The sequence below is a fragment of the Nycticebus coucang genome, chromosome 6 (assembly GCF_027406575.1).
Source record: "Nycticebus coucang isolate mNycCou1 chromosome 6, mNycCou1.pri, whole genome shotgun sequence".
In the NCBI taxonomy this organism is placed as follows: domain Eukaryota; kingdom Metazoa; phylum Chordata; class Mammalia; order Primates; family Lorisidae; genus Nycticebus; species Nycticebus coucang.
In genome coordinates this window covers 33,811,756-33,835,003 of record NC_069785.1, presented here as the reverse complement: position 1 = coordinate 33,835,003, position 23,248 = coordinate 33,811,756, and the positions used below count along the sequence as shown (strand labels likewise).

At 39.3% G+C, this 23,248-nt stretch overlaps 1 protein-coding gene and 1 pseudogene across 1 annotated transcript; one reads left to right on the top strand and one right to left on the bottom strand.

Annotated features, from left to right (window-relative positions):
* Positions 1-221: 221 nt before the first annotated feature.
* Positions 222-3,417, bottom strand: LOC128588641 (serine/threonine-protein kinase NLK-like; annotated as a pseudogene).
* A 2,461-nt stretch (positions 3,418-5,878) lies between these two features.
* Positions 5,879-6,823, top strand: LOC128587541 (olfactory receptor 11H6-like). The gene has a single exon (XM_053593793.1). It carries the CDS (start codon positions 5,879-5,881, stop codon positions 6,821-6,823), a length of 945 nt encoding a protein of 314 aa, XP_053449768.1.
* Positions 6,824-23,248: the final 16,425 nt, after the last annotated feature.

Sequence of the window (23,248 nt, the reverse complement as noted above, 5' to 3'; positions counted from 1 at the left end):
GGGAGCTGTGCTAAATTCATAAAACAAGTGCAACTTGGGATAAAATATTTTTCTTCTAAAAGCACAACCACTTTACAATATTAACAATCTAGTAACATTTCTAAATATTATTCATATTGTACAAGTAATGGTTGTTAATGTCAAGCTTCATTAGTAAAATTACACTACAAGCATGATTAACCTCCAGAATTGCAAATCTCAGACTCCAGTGCCAAGCTACATTACATCTTCAATAGCACATTATCTTCCACCATCACCTCCACCAGAGGATATGGGGGCATCTCAGATGGCTGAGCAACTGTGGAACTAATAAAGCTCTTAAAAGCAGCAGACTGAGGTGAAGGCAGAGAGGCACTCTGTTTCCTATCTACTGTTCCAAACTGAACTGGTGAATAATTTCTTTTATCAGTCAGACAAAACTGAGGTCTCAAAGTGTCATTGAATTTGGGATTGGTAACATGCTTAAAGGCACTGGTACAAACTCTTCCAGTAGAGGTAGAAAAGCAACAACTATATATATATACATGTGATATCATAGTCACCCTTCATCTAGGTAAGGATGGGCTAAGGTATCCTTAGTGCAGGCGTCCTCAAACTGTGGCCCGTGGGCCACATGAAGCGGTGTGATTGTATTTGTTCCCGTTTTGTTTTTTTACTTCAACATAAGATATGTGCAGTATGCATAGGAATTGGTTCATAGTTGTTTTTTTTTTTTTTAACTATAGTCCAGCCCCCTGTTTAAAAAGTTTGAGGACGAGAGACATGAATAGAACCTTCTCTAAAAAAGACAGATGAATGCCTTACAAACATATGAAAAAATGTTCATTATCCCTATCTATTAGAGAAATGCAAATCAAAACCACCCTGAGATACCATCTAACCCCAGTGAGAATGGCCCACATCACAAAATCTCAAAACTGCAGATGCTGGCGTGGATGTGGAGAGAAGGGAACACTTTTACACTGCTGGTGGGACTGCAAACTAGTACAACCTTTCTGGAAGGAAGTATGGAGAAACCTCAAAGCACTCAACCTAGACCTCCCATTTGATCCTGCAATCCCATTACTGGGCATCTACCCAGAAGGAAAAAAATCCTTTTATCATAAGGACACTTGTACTAGACTGTTTATTGCAGCTCAATTTACAATCGCCAAAATGTGGAAACAGCCTAAATGCCCACCAACCCAGGAATGGATTAACAAGCTTTGGTATATGTATACCATGGAATACTATTCAGCCATTAAAAAAAATGGAGAGTTTACATCCTTCGTATTAACCTGGATGGACGTGGAAGACATTATTCTTAGTAAAGCATCACAAGAATGGAGAAGCATGAATCCTATGTACTCAATTTTGATATGAGGACAATTAATGACAATTATGGTTATGGGGGGGGAACAGAAAGAGGGAAGGAGGGAGGGGGGTGGGGCCTTGGTGTGTGTCACACTTTATGGGGGCAAGACATGATTGCAAGAGGGACTTTGCCTAACAATTGCAATCAGTGTAACCTGGCTTATTGTACCCTCAATGAATCCCCAACAATAAAAAAAAAAAAGAAAGAAACCAATCAGTCTAAAATAAATAAATAAATAAATAAAAATAAAAATATAAAAAAAAGTTTGAGGATGCCTGCCTTAGTGGGTTGTCTTTTGGGCCCATGAAAGACCAACATCCTGCAAAGGAGATGAACAGCTTCCTGTGTAGCCTGGCTAGACAGGGTACAGAGTACAGGAAGAAAAAGCTGTTTATGAGGGCCCCTCAGTATGTGTGCCCCAGCACCTTGACAAGCCATCCTCATTGCTTCCAGTGATGGTGTTCCCTACAGATCCATGAGCAAATCCAACTGCTGAATGGGACTCTGCCTGAAACAATATTCTTCATCCTAGTAGTTCTGCAACGTAAGCTACATCCTACACACTAGATGTCAATAGCATTACTGCCCATCAGGATTTCCAGAGCCCAATAATACTGAGTAACAACTTCTTAAGTCATATGATGAGCTTCTTCTAATTAGTCCACTCTAGCCAATCCCAAACCACAAATCTTGACAACACGGTTGCTGTTCACAAGGAGATTCCCTGGCTTAGTTTCTGCACAGAAAGTGCCAGCTGAAAGGAGATAAAGAAAAACTTTGATATGATCTGAGCTGAGTGGTTGAGGTGAGATGATAACTTTGCATGGATCACTGTGCATCAATTCCATAACAACATATATTTCTTCAAAATAGTCAATGTGTGGAAGTTGGAGAATGTCAAGGGCAGAAAATACATTATCATGTTTAAAATAACACATCCTCAATTCTCAGAAAACCCTTTTGCAAGAGACCAGAGATTCTGGAAGATGTTGGGTGTCTTTCTAAGAGCTACTCCCTTTCCTTCTCTTGGATGTGTTAGTGACCAGATAATACCAAAAGCTCCCATAGATCTGTCCAGCTCAATATGCAGTTGCTGTCGTGGGTGATGTGAGTGCTTAACTATAGTGGTTGTGGCAACCTGTACCAAATCTGGGATTGCTGCAGCTGGTCCAGGAGCCTGACTCAGTAGCAGTGATGGGAAATGTGGCTGTTGTTACCCAGGGTCTAACACGGCTGCAGGTGCAGCCACAACTGCATCTGTGGCAGCCATCAAAGAGGTCTGTTACTCTACAGGGCAAACAGCAGCAGCCGCCCCTGATGAAGATGGTGTTGAAGGTGGTGGTGGTAGTGACCTGCTGTGCTGCAGATGTACGGCCATTGTAAACCACTACCATTTTTGTAGAATATCCTTTATTAAGAAGACAAAAGACAATAGATATTGGTACAAATGCAGTGAAAATGGAACACTTAGACACTGTTTGTGGTAATGTAAATTAGTACAACCTCTATAGAGATCAGTATAGAGATTTCTCAAATAACAAAAAGTAGATCTACCAAGCAGAATAATGAATGAGTGAGCTTGAAGACAGGCTATTTGAAAATACAGTCAAAAGAAAAAAAAGAAAACAGTAGCCTTTCTCAAGACGCTATATGAATCAATAGAATAAGATCTCTGATGTCTGAACTCTGATAATAACAAATAAGAGAGTCAAAAAATTCCAGACAGACTCAAAAAAGGAATAAAATTGAATGTGAAAGAACAGGCAAATAAACAAAAACCTCTTGTTCCAGCCAAGCCAGTGTTGCACCATTGTAATAAGCTATTCATAGAAGAAAATCAACATCTGCTCTAAGAATCTGAGATGATGTGATCAGCGTGGGAGAGACTAGGTCCCAAGAGCAAAATAATGGGCTCCTAAGGGAAGAGAAAATTTGTATGCAATTGACAATCTTCCTTCATAAAGTCCCACCTTTGGAATCCATAGGATAAATAAGACATGGGTCTCAAAGCAGCATAGATGAGTCTCTATTTCAGCAGATATGCCAATACCTCCCCACGCCATACAGTGTAGGACCCTTTTGTGGCTCCTGGCTGCCAGTGACATCATGCCCTCCACCCTGTCTGCCTTTTGCTGCTGTGGAAACAGATTATAAGTCAGATCTGTCAATTGTTTGAAAAGATGGATTCAAGGCGATAAAAGCATAGGACACCTCTCAGGTGTGCCTTTTATTCAGATTTCTTTTGTGAAGCTGTAAGAACAGGCCCTCAAATTACATGAATGGATGAAGGGAGATTCATCTTTTCAAGTAAGAGGGCTGGGAACTTAGGGAAATAAGATATGTGAGGGGGACAGAGAAGCCTCAGTACTATGTGAATTCTGTCTTTATCAACCAGTTTTTCCCAGGAAGAGCCAGCTCTTTAGGGGAACAAAGACACTAGCAAAGTGACATCTGGATAGTGTTAACAAAGTAGTTGTAAGGAGTTGTCAGCTCTCCAGAGTTTAGTACTGTGGTTCTTCCAAAGAACAAATGATCAGCCACTGAAAGAAGGGAGAGAAACAAGATGATGGAGCATGCCAGATGGTGAGTTCACTTGAAAAGCCAATAGATATCCTACAGAAGACGGGCTGTTCTGAGTTCAAACGTCTTTGCTGCTGGAGGTTTGTGTCTTCTTTGCTGCTGGAGGTTTGCGTCCGATCACCTCTCTGGGTCGGCCCCGCACTGGAAGCTTCCCGGGTTTGTGAGCAGTGTCTTACAGGGGTATTTGCGAAACTTGGTAAATGTAGAATGTAAATGTTTTGGCACAGTAACTGAGACAACGCCGGAAAGGCTATGTTAACCATTGTGATAAAAATGTGTCAAATGGTCTATGAAGCGAGTGTATGATGCCCCATGATCATATCAATGTATACAGTTATGATTCAATAAAAAAAATAAAATAAAATAATAAATAAATAAATAAATAAATATACCCGTTAAAAAAAAAAAAGAAGAAGAAAAGCCAATAGAAACCACAACACACTAGTCACCAAATAGTCCTTGCTTTTTTCACTCTTTCTTCACAGTTTCCTTGGCTTCTGTGTAATGCTAATTCCCACTACAAAGGAATTCCAGCTATTTTACACTATCCGTTTACAGTCTTTAAAAGAGCCTTAAGGAGAGATATGATGTGAAAAATTCGGAATCTCTCTCATGCCATATGTTACTAATTGCAATAATCAAGGTCATTCTTAAAGATACAATATTATGTTATGTGGAATCTGCCGCATTTTGAAACTAATAAATTGGTAAATATTCTTAGCCAGAGTACTTTCATTAAAAAATAAAAAAGTCTGGGGCTGTATTCTGCAATTATATATTCCTGAATAAACATCATCACTCCATCATTTTCACTTTAAGTCAGTGATAACTGTCTCCCATTAACAAAAAAGATCCAAAAAATAAATTAATAACTTAGGACCAAACAATTAGCAAAAGAATCTCAGGAAATTGCTATTGTTTTACCTCTCTTACAATGGCATTCAGACCTTGTCCCAAACTAAGTCTAACTCAGAAAAGCAAATTTTCATGAAAATTCTCCATGTACTTCCCAAAACACCCACAACAAGCAACTGAAGGGGGGAGGAAATGAGAGGGAGATTCTTGTCCAGAGAAGCATCTTATGGCTTCCTTTGTCCTTGGAACCCAGAGGTCTCTGCTTGGGAGCATCTGACATTTGTAACTGTGTTATACACAAACCAGAAGAACAGGGACCTTTTTAGAAGTCCTGAGAATGCAAAAAAGAATGTCAACACATTAAAAGAACACACTAGATACAGCACGCATTTTTTTTTTTTTTTGTCTATGAACAGAGTTATGCTTAGATCAGGAATTTGTAGACATTTTTAGCCCAAGTAGTAAAATATAGGACCAAATTGAAAGCCATTATGTACATATGTGAACATTCAAAGGTTTTATGAGATAACAAACCTAGAAGAACACTGAGGACAGGACAGCGCATTTGACATTTTTTTCTGGGTTATCTTAAGACACCAACGCAGATAACTGTACTACTCATCTATAAGGAAATGAAAGGTATACAGATTTCATTATGTTATTTGTTATCTTTCTCCTTCTTTTCTTCCAACTAACATTTTTGTCTTTGATACCAAACATTGATGGAATTGAAATTCCCTATTTTATGTCTCGTTTTGTAGGCACAAATATATAAATTTCATATCTCTTTATACACATTTGTAAGGACTATTGCTAACCTAATACAAGTTGCTTATTGCATAAGGCCTGCCATTTACTATCAGAAAACTGAAAGAAATGAATGTCTAAGAATTTTTAAGTTTCATCATTTCAAGCATTTTCAGTTTGACACTCTTCACCAGTATAATCAGATTATCACTAATTTAATAGAATAGCAGAAAGTAAGAAATATAGCAATGTTGACAAAATAAAAGGAAATCTCCCTGAGGAATAGGGGATAAGGTCATCTGTATAATTGTCATTTTTTTCCTCTCTACCCCTTAGGAAGCCATGAATGTCTCAGGCATCAACACAGTGACTGAATTCATACTCCTGAGCTTTCCCTGCTCCAGAGAGGTTCAGGTCCTCCTTTTCATGCTGTTCTTTGTGTCCTATATCCTGACCCTGGTGGGAAATGGGGCCATCATCTGTGCAGTGAAATTGGACCACAGGCTCCATACCCCCATGTACATCCTGCTGGCCAACTTTTCATTCCTGGAGATCTGCTACATCAATACTACTGTTCCCAATATGTTAGGGAATTTCCTATCGGAAACCAAAACCATCTCTTTCACAGCCTGCTTCCTCCAATTCTACTTCTTCTTCTCAATGGGCACCACTGAGACCTTCTTACTGCCCCTCATGGCTTTTGATAGGTACATGGCTATCTGCCGGCCTCTCCATTATCCTACCCTTGTGAGCAATCGTCTCTGCATGAACTTGGTGGCCCTCTGCTGGGTAACAGCATTCCTCTGCTATCCAGTCCCTATTTATTTTATCACACAACTCCCCTTTTGTGGCCCCAATACCATTGACCATTTTCTCTGTGACCCTGGTCCTCTTCTGGCCCTGTCCTGCATCTCTGCACCTGGAATTGAGCTTTCCTGTTCTCTGTTGAGCTCACTTATTATCTTCATCACCTTCTTCTTCATACTTGCATCCTACAGCCTGGTTCTCAGAGCAGTGTTACGCGTCCCTTCAGCATCTGGCAGAAGGAAGGCCTTTTCCACCTGTGGTTCCCACTTAGTTGTAGTGTCTCTATTCTATGGAACTCTTATGGTGATGTATATCAGCCCAACCTCTGGAAATCCAGCTGGGATACAGAAGATTGTCACCTTGTTCTATTCCTCAGTGACCCCACTTGTGAACCCACTGATCTATAGTCTCCGTAACAAGGACATGAAGGCTGCCTTGAAAAAAATTCAGATACGCACAAAAATTGATCAAAGTGAATAAGCGCTCACAGGTAGACCACATGAGAATAACTCTCCCCCCCTTCTACCCTTCTTAAAAAGTAAATCTTTTATTCATTTGCATGTAAAGGTGCAGAACCAAATTCATCAATTCCTGCATAGTCAAATGAGGGACAAGAACGTCCCAATTGGGCAGCACTTGTGGCTCAGTGTGTAGGGAGCCGGCTCCATACACCAAGGGTGGCAGGTTCGAACCCAGCCCCAGCCAAACTGCAACAACAACAAAAAAAAATAGCTGGGCATTGTGGTGGGCGCCTGTGGTCCCAAGCTACTTGGGAGGCTGAGGCAAGAGAATCACCTAAGCCCAAGAGCTGGAAGTTGCTGTGAGCTGTGACACCACAGCACTCTACCAAGGGTGACAAAATGAGAGTCTGTCTCTAAAAAAAAAAAAAAAAAAAGAACATCCCAATTAAACCAGATCTTGCCTTCACATCAGGACTGGATAGATGATAATGTGAATTAAATGATCCGCATGTCTAGATTTAGACTCTTCTCCTACTCTGACCTCCAATAACTGATTGTCCTTTTATCTGTAATCACTTACCATAGTCCCTGGCCTCACAATTTTTTCACCTATAGTAAGTGCATATTCCTTTCTTATACTTATTTTTTTTTTGACCTGATGATTCAGCACAAGAATAGAGCATATACACAATTTTATCTCCCATAAAAGGAAATTATCGGGGGTGGCGCCTGTGGCTCAGTGGGTAGGGTGCCAGCCCCATATACTGAGTGTGGCGGGTTCAACCCCGGCCCCAGCAAAACTGCAACAACAACAACAACAACAACAACAAATAGCCAGACATTGTGGCAGGTGCCTGTAGTCCCAGCTGCTCGGGAGGCTAAGGCAAGAGAATTGCCTAAGCCCAGGAGTTGGAGGTTGCTGTGAGCTGTGTGATGCCACAACACTCTACCGAAGGTGACAAAGTGAAACTCTGTCTCTACAAAAAAAAAAAAGGAAATTACCAATAATCAATAAATCATGACTGAGCCACATTTTTCTTTGAATGGACATCCATTTGACTAATAACAAATTAAAGCATTGTCTTCAAAACCTGTTACATAATTATCTGGGAAATTTTTTTTTTATTGTTGGGGATTCAATAAGCCAGGTTACACTGATTGCATTTGTTAGGTAAAGTCCCTCTTGCAATCGTGTCTTGCCCCCAAAAGGTGTAACACACACCAAGGCCCCACACCTCCTTCCCTCTCTCTGCTTTGCCTTTCCCCACCCCTCCCTCCTTCTTTCTCTCTCTGCTCTCCCCTTCCCCCACTCCCACTATGACCTTAATTGTCCTCATATCAAAAATGAGTACATAGGATTCATGCTTCTCCATTCTTGTGATGCTTTACTAAGAATAATGTCTTCCACTTCCATCCAGGTTAATACAAAGGATGTAAAGTCTCCATTTTTTTAATGGCTGAATAGTATTCCATGGTATACATATACCACAGCTTGTTAATCCATTCCTGGGTTGGCGGGCATTTAGGCTGTTTCCACATTTTGGCGATTGTAAATTGAGCTGCAATAAACAGTCTAGTGCGGGGCGGCGCCTGTGGCTCAGTGAGTAGAGCGCCGGCCCCATATACCTAGGGTGGCGGGTTCAAACCCAGCCCCGGCCAAACTGCAACAAAAAAATAGGTGGGCGTTGTGGCAGGCGCTTGTAGTCCCAGCTGCTCAGGAGGCTGAGGCAAGAGAATCATGTAAGCCCAAGAGCTGGAGGTTACTGTGAGCCGTGTGACGCCACAGCACTCTACCGAGGGCAGTAAAGTGAGACTCTGTCTCTACAAAAAAAAAAAAAAAAAAACAGTCTAGTGCAAGTGTCCTCATGATAAAAGGATTTTTTTCCTTCTGGGTAGATGCCCAGTAATGGGATTGCAGGATCAAATGGGAGGTCTAGCTTGAGTTCTTTGAAGGTTCTTTCATACTTCCTTCCAAAAAGGTTGTATTAGTTTACAGTCCCACCAGCAGTGTAAAAGCATTCCTTTCTCTCCACATGCATCTGCAGTTTTGAAATTTTGTGATGTGGGCCATTCTTGCTGGGGTTAGATGGTATGTCTGGGTGGTTTTGATTTGCATTTCTCTGATAGGAATGATGAACATTTTTTCGTATCTTTGTTGGCCATTCGTCTGTCTTCTTTAGAGAAGGTTCTACCCTGTTTCCCTGAAAATAAGACAGCTTCCGAAAATAAGACCTACTTACAGGAAAGATAAGACATCCCCTGAAAATAAGACCTAGCACATCTTTGGGAGCACACCTTAAAATAAGACACTGTCTTATTTTCAGGGAAACAGGGTATTCATGTCTCTTGCCCATTGATATATGGGATTGTTGGTTTTTTTCATGTAGATTAATTTGAGTTCTCTATAGATCCTAGTTATCAAGCTTTTGTCTGATTTAAAATATGCAAATATTCTTTCCCATTGTGTAGGTTGTCTCTTTGCTTTGGTTATTGTCTCCTTAGCTGTACAGAAGCTTTTTAGTTTAATGAAGTCCCATTTGTTTATTTTTGTTGTTGTTACAATTGCCATGGCAGTCTTCTTCATGAAGTCTCTCCCCAGGCCAATATCTTCCAGTGTTTTCCTATGCTTTCTTTGAGGATTTTTATTGTTTTATGCCTTAAATTTAAGTCCTTTATGCATCTTGAATCAATTTTGTGAGTAGAGAAAGCTGTGGGTCCAGTTTCAGTCTTTCATATGTGGATATCCAGTTCTCCCAGCACCATTTATTGGATAAGGAGTCTTTCGCCCAAGGTATGTTCTTGTTTGGTTTATCAAAGATGTTAGTTTCATTTCCTGGTATTCTATTCAATTCCAAGTGTCTATGTCTCTATTTTTGTGCCAATACCATGCTGTCTTAACCACTATGGCTTTGTAGTACAGCCTAAAATCTGGTGTAGTGATGCCCCCAGCTTTATTTTTATTACTAAGAACTGTCTTAGCTATACAGGGTTTTTTCTGGTTCCATACAGAACGCAGAATCATTTTTTCCAAATCTTGAAAGTACGATGTTGGTATTTTAATAGGAATGGCATTGAATAGGTAGATTGCTTTGGGAAGTATAGACATTTTAACAATGTTGATTCTCCCCATCCACAAGCATGGTGTGTTCTTCCATTTGTTAATATCCTCTGCTATTTTCTTTCTGAGGATTTCATAATTTTCTTTATAGAGGTCCTTCACCTCCTTTGTAAGGTATATTCCTAGGTATTTCATTTTCTTTGAAACTATGGTGAAGGGCATTGTGTCCTTAATTAGCTTCTCTTCTTGACTGTTATTGGCGTATAAATAACAGTATTGTATTTGTGGACTTGCAGACATTTATTTTATATCCCGAAACATTACTGTATTTTTTGATGACTTCTAGGAGTCTTGTGGTTGAGTCCTTGGGATTCTCTAAGTATAAGACATGTCATCAGCAAAGAGGGAGAGTTTGACATCCTCTGCTCTGGTTTGGATTCCCTTTCTTTCCTTGTCTTGCCTAATTGTATTGGCTAGAACTTCCAGCACTGTGTCGAATAGCAAAGGTGACAGAGGACAACCTTGTTGGTTCCAGTCCTAAGAGAAAAAGCTTTCAGTTTTACTCCATTCAGTAAAATATTAGCTGTGGGTTTCTCATAGATAGCTTCAATCAGTTTTAGAAATGTGCCACCTATGCCTATACTCTTCAGTGTTCTAATTAGAAAAGGATGCTGGATTTTATCAAATGCTTTTTCTGCATCTATTGAGAGGATCAGATGATCTTTATTTTTGCCTCTGTTAATACAGTGGATAACGTTTATGGACTTGCATGTGTTAAACCAGCCTTGCATCCCTGGGATGAATCCTACTTGATCATGATGTATGACTTTTTTGATGATAAGCTGTAATCTATTGGCTAGGATTTTCTTGAGAATTTTTGCACCTATATTCATGAGTGAAATTGGTCTGAAATTCTCCTTTTTGGTTGGGTCTTTTCCTGGTTTTGGTTTCAGGGTGATGTTTGCTTCATAGAACGTGTTGTAGGAAGATTCCTTCCTCCTCAATTTTTTGGAATAATTTCCACAGTACACGAATAAGCTCTTCCTTGAAGGTTTGATAGAATTCTGGTGTAAAGCCATCTGGAACAGGGCATTTTTTGGTTGGAAGATTTTTTATTGTTTCTTTGATCTCAGTGCTTGAAATTGGTCTGTTCAGGAGCTCTATTTCTTCCTGGCTAAATCTAGGGAGAGGGTGTGGTTCCAAATATTGATCCATTTCCTTCACATTGTCAAATTTCTGGGCATAGAGTTTCTGGTAGTATTCAGAGATCATCTCTTGTATCTCTGTGGGATCAGTTGTTATTTCCCCTTTATCATTTCTGATTGAGGTTACTAGAGATTTTACTTTTCTATTTCTAGTTAGTCTGGCCAATGGTTTATCTATTTTATTTACTTTTTCAAAAAACCAACTCCTGTTTCATTAATTTTCTGAATGATTCTTTTGTTTTCAATTTCATTGATCTCTGATTTGATTTTGGATATTTCTTTTCTTCTACTGGGTTTAGACTTAGATTGTTCTTCTTTTTCCAATTCCATAAGATGACTTGAGAGTTTGTTGATGCGCTCTCTTTCTGTTTTTGGAATGTAGGAATCTAAAGCTATAAATTTTCCTCTCAAAACTGCTTTTGCAATATCCCTCAGGTTTTGGTAGCTTGTGTCTTCATTGTTGTTATGCTCAAGGAAATTAATGATTTCCTGTTTTAATTCTTCCTGTACCCATCTGTTATTCAACAGAAGGTTCTTTAATTTCCATGCCTTTGTGTGGGGTCAAATGTTTTTCTTAGAGTTGAGTTCCACCTTTAGTGCCTTATGGTCTGAAAAGATACAAGGTAAAATTTCAATTCTTTTGATTCTGTCGATATTTGTTTCATGCCCCAGGATATGATCAATTTTGGAAAATGTTCCATGGGATGATGAGAAGAATGTATATTCTTTATCTTTGGGATGGAGTGTTCTATATGCGTCTATCAAGCACAGTTGTTCTAGGGTCTCATTTAAATCTCTTATATCTTTGTTTAATTTCTGTTTAGAGGATCTGACCAGCTCTGTAAGAGGAGTGTTAAAGTCCCCTGTTATGATGGTATTATCAGATATCATATTGCTCAGACTGAGTAGGGTCTGTTTCAAGAATCTGGGAGCATTTAAATTGGGTGCATAAATATTTAGAATTGAAATGTCTTCTTGTTGTATTTTTCCCTTGACCAATGTAAAGTAACCATCTTTGTCTTTTTTTACTTTAGTTGCTTTAAATCCACATGAATCTGAAAATAAGATTGCAACTCCTCTTTTCTTCTGAATTCCATTTGCCTGAAAAAAATGTCTTCCAACCCTTGACTTGGAGTTTTGTCTTTTGAAGCCAGGTGTGTTTCTTGCAGACAGCAAATGGATGGCTTGTGCTTTTTAATCCAGTCAGCCAATCTATATCTCTTCAGTGGGGAACTCAAGCCATTAACATTTATTGAGATAATTGATAAGTATGATAGTATTCCATTCATCTTATTTTGTGAGTGTCCATTGCTTAGTTTTATCTTTTGCATCAGTGTGGAAGTTAGGTTCTGTCCTTTAATTTCTGAGTTCTTACTTTGCTGCTAATCCATTGTCATGGTCAGTGTGTAGAACAGGTTGAAGTATTTCCTGTAGAGCTGGTCTTGTTGTAGCAAATTTCCTCAATGTTTGTATATCCATAAATGTTTTGATTTCTCCATCAATTTTAAAGATTAACTTAGCAGGGTATAGAATTCTGGGCTGGAAATTGTTATGTTTAAGTAGATTAAAGGTAGATGACCATTGTCTTCTTGCTTGGAAAGTTTCATTAGAGAAGTCTGCGGTCACTCTGATGGATTTTTCCCTGTAGGTCAACTGGTGCTTACTCATGGCAGCTTGCAGAATCTTTTCTTTTGTTTGTCTTTGGACAGGTTCATCACACTATGTCTTGGAGAAGCTCAATTAGAGTTGAGGTGACATGGGGTCCAACATCCCTCTAAAAGCAGTGTGTCAGAATCTTTGGTGATATTTGGGAAATTTTCATTTATAATATTCTCTAGTATGGCTTCCATTTCTTTGGGGCATTCTTCTTCCCCTGCGGGGATTCCTATAACTCATATGTTGGAACACTTCATAAAGTCCCATAATTCTGACAGTGATCGTTCTGCTTTCTCTCTCTTCTTTTCTGCCTCTTTAACTGTCTAAGTTATCTCAAGAACTTTGTCCTCTACCTCTGAAATTCTTTCTTCTGCATGGTCTAACCTGTTGCTGATACTGTCCATTGCATCTTTAAGTTCCCTAATTGACTGCTTCAGTTCCTTCAGCTCTGCTACATCCTTTCTATATTCTTCATATTGTTCATCTCTTATTTGATTCTGTTTTTGGATTTCCTTTTGGTTATTTTCCACTTTATTAGCATTTTCCTTCATTGTTTCCATCATTTCCTTCATTGTTTTCATTGTGTGTATTCTAAATTCCCTTTCTATAATTCCTAACATTTCTTTACAGGTGGAATCCTCTGCAGTAGCTACCTCACGGTCCCTTGGAGGGGTTGCTCTGGACTGGTTCTTCATGTTGCCAAGTGTTTTCTGCTGATTCTTCCTCACAAGTGATTTCTTTTATCTGTTTCCTTGCCCTGATTTTCCTTTCACTTCCTCTTGCTCTTTAAGTTCCCATGTCTGTGAACTAAAGTTTCAATGAGTCCTTTTGGTAGAGGACCAGAAGGATGAGAAGATTGAAGAGCAAGAAGGGATGAAAAAAGAAAGAAAAGGAAAGAAAGAAAGAAAGAAAGAAAGAAAGAAAGAAAGAAAGAAAGAAAGAAAGAAAAGAAAATATAGAAAGGAAAGGGGGTGGGTAAAAAGGAATATGACAAAAAGAAGAGAAGCACAGAAAGAGGGACACAGAGCAATATAGGTGTACAGTAGTATACTTTGAAACAACCTTAAAAAGAAAACCCAACTTCTGGGGGTGCCCGGTTGGGTGGTTCCCTTGAGGTCAGCAGCTCTTTGCTAACCTGATCAGACACAGTACCCCACCTCCACCAAGTAGAGAGGAAAGACAAATATGCTATAAATCAAACCAATACAAGCAAACAGAAAACTTTATGGGATAAAATTGAGTAAAAAAACAAATAATAGGGGTAGAAACACTAGCAAAAATGAAGTTCTAATTATTGAAAAAGGCAGCAATGGGAAATTGTATTTAAACTAGAAAATGGAGAAAGAAAAGAAAGAAAGAAAAAGAAAAGAAAAAAATCTGTATGAAAAAGGTTGAAATTAAAGAAAACAACAACAAAACAAAAAACAAACAAACAAACAAAAACAAAGCAGTATATATATTGTGTTGAATATTGTCTGGGCAACAGGTGGTCTTCTGGGGTATGAGATGTTAATCACAATGCTGATACAACTGGAGGCCTCCACTTATTTTTCAAACCCCACAGGGTGGAGACCCTAAATGTGTCTTCAGGCCTCTTAAAAAGCACTTTAAACTTCTAAACTTGGCTAAGCAGAAGCTTTCCCAGGAAAGTGCTTGTCGCTGTGATCACTGCTGAAGTGGCTATCCACTACCCAGCGTGCCAAAACCAGTCTCACTCTGCCCTGAGGGTTAAGGCTGTAAGGTGGCTCAGTCTCCACCTCTAGGCTGCTCAGTCACTAGGTTACTAGCTCCAGCCCGATCCTTGCTCTGCAACCCTGAGGGCAGAGCTTGCCAGGGCAATTCTCTTACAATGGCGCCCTGTGGCCCACAGCCGAACACTATTAGCTCCATCCAGCTCAGTGGCTTAGTCTGGGGCCCTAGACAACGCCCAAAGTTCTCTACACTCCTGCCCAAGCTCTCCCCAAGGCAGTTCAACTGGGTGCCAAGTCCAAAAACACCAAAACAGTTCACAGGTAAGGCCTTTCCAGTTTGCAGTCTCACTGCTGCTGTACTTACAGCTGCCAGCAGGATTAGACAGATCTAACACATGCAACCACTTGCCAGTTTTCCACTGTTTTTGTCCTCCTCTTGGGGTCCAGAGGTCTCTCGCTGACTCCCTGTATCCTCAAAGCGATGATTATAGGCAGATCCCACCAGCCAGAGATGTCTGGAGTCTTATCTCCCCAGACTCAGGGTGCCCAGTTGCAGGGAAGCTGTTACTTGGCCGCCATCTTGCTTTTACTCCTCTGCTCTGAGAAAAGTTTTTTAAAAGACAGATTCCCAGGCCATTCCCTAAATATCTTAAATCATAATATGTGAAGAAGACCCTAGAAATCTTTATTTTAATGTTAGCACATGATTTTGGTGCACCTAGACCAGCACATGTCCAGGGATTGATCTAAAAGAGCCATAATTTGTAATTTATTTATTTTAAATTAATATGAGGGTACAAATTTTTAAGTTACATTGTTCTCACATCCAAGGTAACCTTCAAGTTGTAGTGGAGTGTGCTGAGCACCTCACATTGTGCACATTATGTGAGATCCCACCAATAGACCTCCCTCTTCAGCCAACCGCCCCTTTCCCCCTCCTCTCCCTTCCCCTCTCTCCTTTCACCTTTCCCTTGCTAGACTATTTTTGTGTTTTATTGTTCCTGTGCACATGCAATTGTTTATATATTTGTTTCATATTAGTATTGTGTACATTAGATATTTTTTCCATTCTTGATATACTTTACTAAGAAGAATGTGCTTCAACTCCATCAGGTAAAAGATATAAAGTCTCTATCTTTTCTTATGGTTGAATAGTACCCCCTGGCAATTGCAGCAACACCAAAAATAAATAGGGATTTGATCAAGCTAAAAAGCTTCTGTACCGCTAAGGGTACCACAACCAAAGCAAACAGGCCTTTGGAATGTGAAAAGATTTTTGCAAGTTACAAAACTGACAAAGGCCTGATAACTACAATCTACAGAAAACTCACATTAATCAACAAGAAAAGAGTAAACAAGCCCATTTATAAGTGGGCAAGAGACTTGAATATTTTTAATAAATACAGGATATAGGCAGAGAAATAGAAATACTATATTCATTGGGAGAAGTGAAAGACATTAGAGTGATTTTTCACAACTATTGGGTTAAAAATAAATTGGTCAGAAAAAATAAGTAAATAAATAAACTAGTTGGAAAATATGGTTGAAATATTTCACTTATTCACACAAAAATATCTATTTATCTCTGTGACATGCAATGGAATTATATCAACATAGGAAATTAAAATCCCTGCTTCTATGAAACTTACGTTCTAGTGCCTTGATCTTGGACTTCCCAACCTCCAGAACTGTGAGAAATAAATTTCTTTGGTTACAAAATAACCAATTTATGGTATTTTGTTTAGAAGCCCAAACAAACAAAGGCAATACTTGTTCACATTTTCTATAGAGTAAAATTAATCCAATACATAGTATTTGAGCTTCCACTGTGCACTTGAGTGGTTTGTTCAGGACATAGAGACATCTGCAAGAAACTTTAGGAAGTGGAGCAGAACAATGAAGGAGGCTGCACTGCAGAATTCCATATTACCCAAAGACCATAGGAATATAAGGGACAACATATTCCCCAGGGGAACCCTTGGATGTCTCAGAAAGAAGGTATTAGAATGTATCAAAGGATTTGTGCTTTGGTTGGGTGGCTCAGGAGAGGGTCTAAGGAAGTGGCAGTTTGTTTCAATTGGACATTGTCAGAAATCAAGGGCAATTCTATGACAAGGTATCTTTTTTTTTTTTCATAGAAACAGAGTCTTACTTTACCGCCTTCAGTAGAGTGCCATGATGTCACAGGACTCACAGCAACCTCTAGCTCTTGGGCTTTCATGATTCTCCTGCCTCAGCCTCCCAAGCAGCTTTTGGTTGCAGTTCAGGCGGGGCTGAGTTTGAACCCGCCACCCTCAGTGTATGGGGCCAGCACCCTACTCACTGAGCCACAGGTGCCAAGGTATCTTAACAAATCTTATCCATAGACAGAGCAGATGAGAAAGAGAATAAAGCTGTAACTGGCTTAAAAAGAAAAATGTAGCAGTCACTCATTTTAGCCAAAAGAGAATAACATTTGCAACGTTATTGGTGGCACAGTGACTTTGTGTTGTCTTAGACAGAATTATAAAGTAGCCTTTTTTGCCACATTTAATCATTGTTTCAGAGTAACCTTGACTAAAGTTATATCCTGTGAGATCTTTCTATATCCAACAAGAGAATAGCATAACCTAGCCATGAATGCCAGACTAGCTTAAATAACTTGGAGATATAGCTGTGATGTCAGATCAGTTATGAAGGTCTGGGGCTGCTTTTCCCTATTCAGGTTTATTGGCTGTATGGTAGGCACGTTTAGGGCAGTTAGAGATAGCATTATTGGTTAGTTGGTTAGTTGATCAATCAGTTGATTTCTTAATATTTCATTCCACCTGTGAAAGGTTTGAAGCAAGAAAAAAGATATTTCAACTTGCATAGGGAAGAAAACAGAAATTAAGGGATCCCCAAGGGAAGTGAATAACAAGACATAGCTGTCTCTTGACACCATTCTCCTTTTATAAATAGTAAGTGGATTCTTATTCATCAGGAAAAAATAACAGGATAACTTACTTCCTGGCAGAATCTGTTCATAACCCCTCCATCCTTCAGCAAAAAAAATTTAAAATAATTAAAGATCCTTAGCATGATTTCCACTTCTTTTCTCCTGATCATTACCAAAAGGATTACCATTTCTTTCTAAGAAAATAAAAAGGAAACTTGTGAGATGCTTCCATTTGGGACTCCCTCTGCTGGTACAGGTAATAAGATGATGTAGCATTTAGAAGAATAGAAAAAGAATAATGTAGTTGCATAATCTAATAGCATTTATCCACAGCTCTCTTTAAATTTATGACACCCATACATAATACAACCAATATTCCTCTTAAGTTCTCACCAGTAAGGCACTGGTCAAGGTACTTCCACAGATATTATCTTATACGATAATCTTTATGACAGCCCTATAGTTACCATTTTGGGTTATTTTATTGCTAAGGAAATTACAAGAGTATTAATTTCCTATGACTAGTAAAGAAAACTGTTGACTCTACATTCAGGGCTTTTTTTTTTTTTTTTTTGCAGTTTTTGGCCAGGGCTGGGTTTGAACCCACCACCTCCAGCATACAGGGCCGGCACCCTACTCCTTTGATCCACAGACACCACTCCATTCAGGGCTTTTTAAATTATGTACAGCTAACTACTACTTGTCCCAACCTGAAAAATTATCCCTACTTTAAGTTTTTTCTAGAACCAGGTTACTCAACTTTATAGATGCAACAGATCCCTCACTGGAACAGCACAAACAAACTAGAGAAGGGAATTGTGTTGTCATGAAACATCACTGGACTGGCAGTGGTGAGGGGCCAACAAAGTTAGGTGCCAAGTCTTCTACCACATGAAACTTTGAGGTGAAATTAAAATTTCCAGGAAAATTTTAAGTTATAAGTCTTACAACTTAAAATTATAAGTCTTCATAAGACATTATAAGTCTTCAGCTTATAATGTGTATGGCATAGCCTGGGTCATTCAAACATAGTCTATCTTAACCTTTCAGAAGTTGACTAATTTAACAGGTAAAGGAATCCAAAAAGATAAACAGACAAGCATAGTTTTTCTTATTAATTGGGTCCAACCAGCCTGGTACATGAGCACAATGTTGTACCCAAGTTCACAGTGCCCTCTACAGCCAATGAAAGGTGAATCAGCTACACCTTTTTCCCCCCACTTTTTTACTGCTCCAGCTCAGATTTGTAGCAGGTAAACATTATAGTTTTTTCTGCACAGAGAAGATATGTAGTAAAAGGTAAGTAACAATACAGTCTGGTTAAATATTAGGTTTGGGATAAAATGGTGACAGCTCCTCTAGGATTATGTTCACACCATTCCTGCTCTCTAAGTCAGCTTCATAACCTCCTGACACAGAATTGCTCTAAGAGGAAATGGTTTTATGAAAGGACCTAACATGATTGGTTTTTTAGTTTTTAAAGAGTACCCAGCTGATGCTTGGAAACTGGAGTATAAAGGGGCAAAAGGAGAAAAGGGAGCTCTGTTAGGATGCTACTGCAGAATTCTGGAAGGGAGGAGAAGGGTGACAATTTGAACTTGGGAAATGACAATGGAGAAAAATAGAAATGCATCAATATGGCTCATATTTTGGCAACAGAAGAAGCAAATCTTACTGAATAATTGGATATGAGGGGTCAAAGAAAGAAAGAAATGTAATATTAAAATGTACTACAACAGGGCGGTGCCTGTGGCTCAGTGGATAGGGCACCAGCCCCATATACTGAGGGTGGAGGGTTCAAACCCACCCCTGGCCAAATTGCAACAAAAAAATAGCCAGGCATTTTAGCAGGTGCCTGTAGTCCTAGCTACTCAGGAGGCTGAGGCAAGAGAATCGCCTAAGCCCAGGAGTAGGAGGTGGCTGTGAGCTGTGATGCCAAGCACTCTACCAAGGGCAATAAAGTGAGATTCTGTCTCTACCAAAAAAAAAAAATGGACTACAATAGGGAAAGAAAGTTCTTCAACATCACCTAACCATTCAAAGTACTGAAAATATTTTGAGATGATGGATAAAGTGACTACCTCAAAATATAACCTTTTAGAAACCCTGAAAAACATCTTAATTAAAAATTCGTAAACACAATTAATGACAAGTTCTTTTAACTTGCAGGGAACTGAGTGTTCTCTGAGTTAGTACTACACCTATAGGCCTAAAAAGGGTTTCTTTTAAACTATGGAATTTAAGGTCCATAAGTCACCTTTACACATTATAGTATGTTTTACATTGAGTCACTACTTCCATTCATTAGCAGTTAACCTCCTCTGCTGGCTCCAACATTCATTAACAGCCTCGTTTACAGAACAGAATCAGGGGAAATAATTGCTTCAAAAAGTCCGTATTCTGGGCCAGGCACAGTGGCTCATGCCTATAATTCTAGCACTCTGGGAAGCCAAGGTAGGTGGATTGCATGAGCTCACGAGTTTGAGACCAGCCTGAGCAAAAGTGAGACCCCATCTCTACTAAAAATAGAAAAACTGAGGCAAGAGGATTGCTTGAGCCCAAGGGTTGGAGGTTGCTGTAAGCTATGATGCCAAGGCACTCTACCCAGGGTGACAGCTTGAGACTCTGTCTCAAAAAAAGTTCATATTCTGAAAATTTTCATCCTGAATGAGCATAGTGTAAAATAAGCCAAAAATATATTCAAAAAAATGTGAATATTTGTAATCTGAAACTTAATCTCAGTCCTACGTCACACTTCCTTAAAATCAGAGAGGTAGGAGAAGAAACCGCATTTAGAAAATGTAAGTTTGTAGTACAAAGACCAGAATCTGTGCTTCCAACGGCTGAGATATTAAAAGGCCTGAGGTAAATAGGAAATCTACCTGGCCATGAGTCCTCCTATCATGGAAATCAGGTAAAATCCAGAACTAGATATGAAGCAAAGAGGAAAGTCTGCATAAGCTACAAAATGTTAATCGGTTTGCTAGTCCTCTTTCACTAATTTTCTTCCTCTCCAAAAATAAAAATAAAAAAATAAACTATAATGAACTCCCCAACACCTCTGTCATTTACCCAGAGAAGTCACTGTTTTTGAATATTCCAAATAGATTATTGTAAGACTGCTTGGATAACTATGTCAACTTTCAAAACTACATTATGATTTATTGATTTATTGATTGATGCTATCTTCAAAATAATCATGTTCCTTATGCATACCCTATTTGCAAATGGCTATAATGACCAAGTCCAAGCTATGAGTGCAGTTATTATTTAACAAAGGTAGGTTTTTGTTTTTTTTTAACTCAGGAAAACATAAAGCCATTATGCAAAAGTATAACCATCCAAGGTCATCCTGCCTTGAGGCAATGATCAGGAGAGGAGCAAAAACTTAAAGTTTCCTCTTCTGTCCAAGCTTCCTGCTAAACCTGCCTTAACATTAGATCAATAATGTTAGTTTCCACAGTTTATGTAACTAGAATAGGAACCAATGGACATTTCAGACTTAAATCTCCAAGCTAGACAATCAACCTGTTTCAACAAGACAGAATTCATTCCTTAGCTTTATCTACCCTTGATAGCCAGGGTTCTGTTTTAACAGAAGTGAGATGCAGATATTTCCAGCAATTAATTTCAACGTCTTACTCCTGAAATTGGCAGACTGCATTATCAAATAGCATGAATCAATGAGTTGGTTAACTATCTTAAAAGAAAAAAGTGATCCCAAATAATCCCAAGGGTACCCTGCTCCCAACCACATAATCCAAGTTAGCTTTGTTAACAAGCATTGTGTAGATGTGAGCTCTTACTAGGCACAGAGAAAGCACATTTATTCATTCATTTTAGGAATATTTATTGAATGCTTTCTAAGTGCAAAGCATTATGCTAATTCCAAATCACCTCTGGTGGTAACTCTTACACTGATTTTGAGCTCATGACAAAGTTCTGTTTGAAACTTGCTGCTCAGGAAGCGGTCTTGAGTGAGTCAATTCGACAAACTTTCTCTTAGGAGAGACACATAGGAAAAGTAAGAGGTGCAGTGAAAAAAATGTCTGGTTTAAATTACAAGGCTAATCACAAAACTCATCAAGATTAATAATGAACTTCCCAAAGTAGCTGTCAATTACATCATGGCATTAAAGTGTTTTCTAGAAGTGGTTTGGGAACAGTTTTCTTTTTCACTTCAGAGATACTCTCTCAAGAGCAGAGCAGTTTTGATGTAACCACCTACTCTGAAAAAAAATACTGCCAGGAGAGAACTACCCGTATGGTATTACTAGAAGAAAGAAAAAAAGAGAGTTTATTAAAATGCAGTCTATATATCATTACCTAGGCTATGGTAACATTAGAGAAGGATATTGACAGTCGGAACTCTCATCTGCTGCCACCGGGAGGAAAAAATCGGGCAATAATTATGGAAAACTGATGCTGAATCTTCTAACATTAAAAATATTTAGGGCAGCGCCTGTGGCTCAGTGGGTAGGGTACCGTTCCCATATACCGAGGGTGGCAGGTTCAAACCCAGCCCCAGCCAAAAACCGCAACAAAAAGACAGCCGGGCGTTGTGGTGGGCACCTGTAGTCCCAGCTACTCAGGAGGCTGAGGCAAGAGAATCGCTTAAGGCCAAGAGCTGGAGGTTGCTGTGAGCTGTGTGAGGCCACGGCACTCTACCGAGGGTGATAAAGTGAGACTCTGTCTCTACAAAAAATAAATAAATAAATAAATAAATACATATTTTCTCACCCAGAAATGCATATATACACGTAACCCAAGGGAGATAAACTATGTGGTCATAGTAACATTACTGCTAACAGCCCCAAACTAGAAATAAACTAAAATATTCACCTATAGAATGGTTAAATAAGTGGTTTATTCACACAGTATAATAGTATAGAGCAGTAAAAACAAGCAAATTACAGGTACATGCGACAGGAATGTCACAAACTTACCGTTGAAGCAAAGAAACCATCCAAAAGGTTTTGTGAACCAGCGCTGGGAAGGAGAAATAACCTGAGTGGGAACAATGGGGGATGAGAAAGAAAGACATGAGAGACAAAGATGGGATGGGGAAGGGTGAGGAGGGGTGGGGAGGGGTGGGGAGGGGTGGGGAGGGGTGGGGAGGGGAGGGGTGGGGAGGGGTGGGGAGGGGTGGGGAGGGGTGGAAGGGATGGAGCAGCCAAGACTGCGGCCAGCACTGAACTGTGGAAACAGCTTTATTTACGTGTAGTATCTAATCAAAGTAAATCTTAACACCTGGGGTAGAGATTAACTTTAAGGAGGAAAAGCTGTGTGCTTGCCGATATTAGGGAAAAGTATGCAGGGACTACGTAACTTTTGGCAGGTGAAAAGAGTGTTAATCGAGGAGGAGAAGCAGCTGGAGATTGCTCCCTGCATGTCTCCCAGGTTGTGGGGGCCCTGCCATCGCACAGCCTGTATTCCACAAAAAGGTAATAGCACAATTTAATTTATTCAAAGCACAAAAACTGAATACCACATTATTCTTTAGAGGTGCATACTTTGTTAAGTTATAAAGAAAATCAAGAAGCGGTGATCATAAGGAAAAAAGAAGGTTATGGGAGGGACAAAGGCAGACATGGTGATGGGGACAGAGCATATGGAGAGATTCTAGGGTTCAAGTGATATTCTGTTTTTTTTACTTCAGTAGTAGTTATAGTTGTGTTTCCTCCATAATCATTTATCAAGCTATATATTTATGTATTATGCCTATTTCCATACATTTCACAGTAAGGAAACTTTGGTGCCTGTCCACTGATCCTGACTTCTAGTGTATTTTATAGACCAAGGACTATTGTCCAATAGGACAATATTTTAGGCTTACACAAAAAATAGTCACTATTGTTGCGGGTGTTTATCGTATTCCACAGGACAGAATGGAAATGGAAATCTGAGTCTCCACCTG

What these genes read in the sequence shown, in the direction of transcription:
- LOC128587541 (XM_053593793.1), top strand. Translation starts at nt 5,879, where the DNA reads ATGAATGTCTCAGGCATCAACACAGTGACTGAATTCATACTCCTGAGC.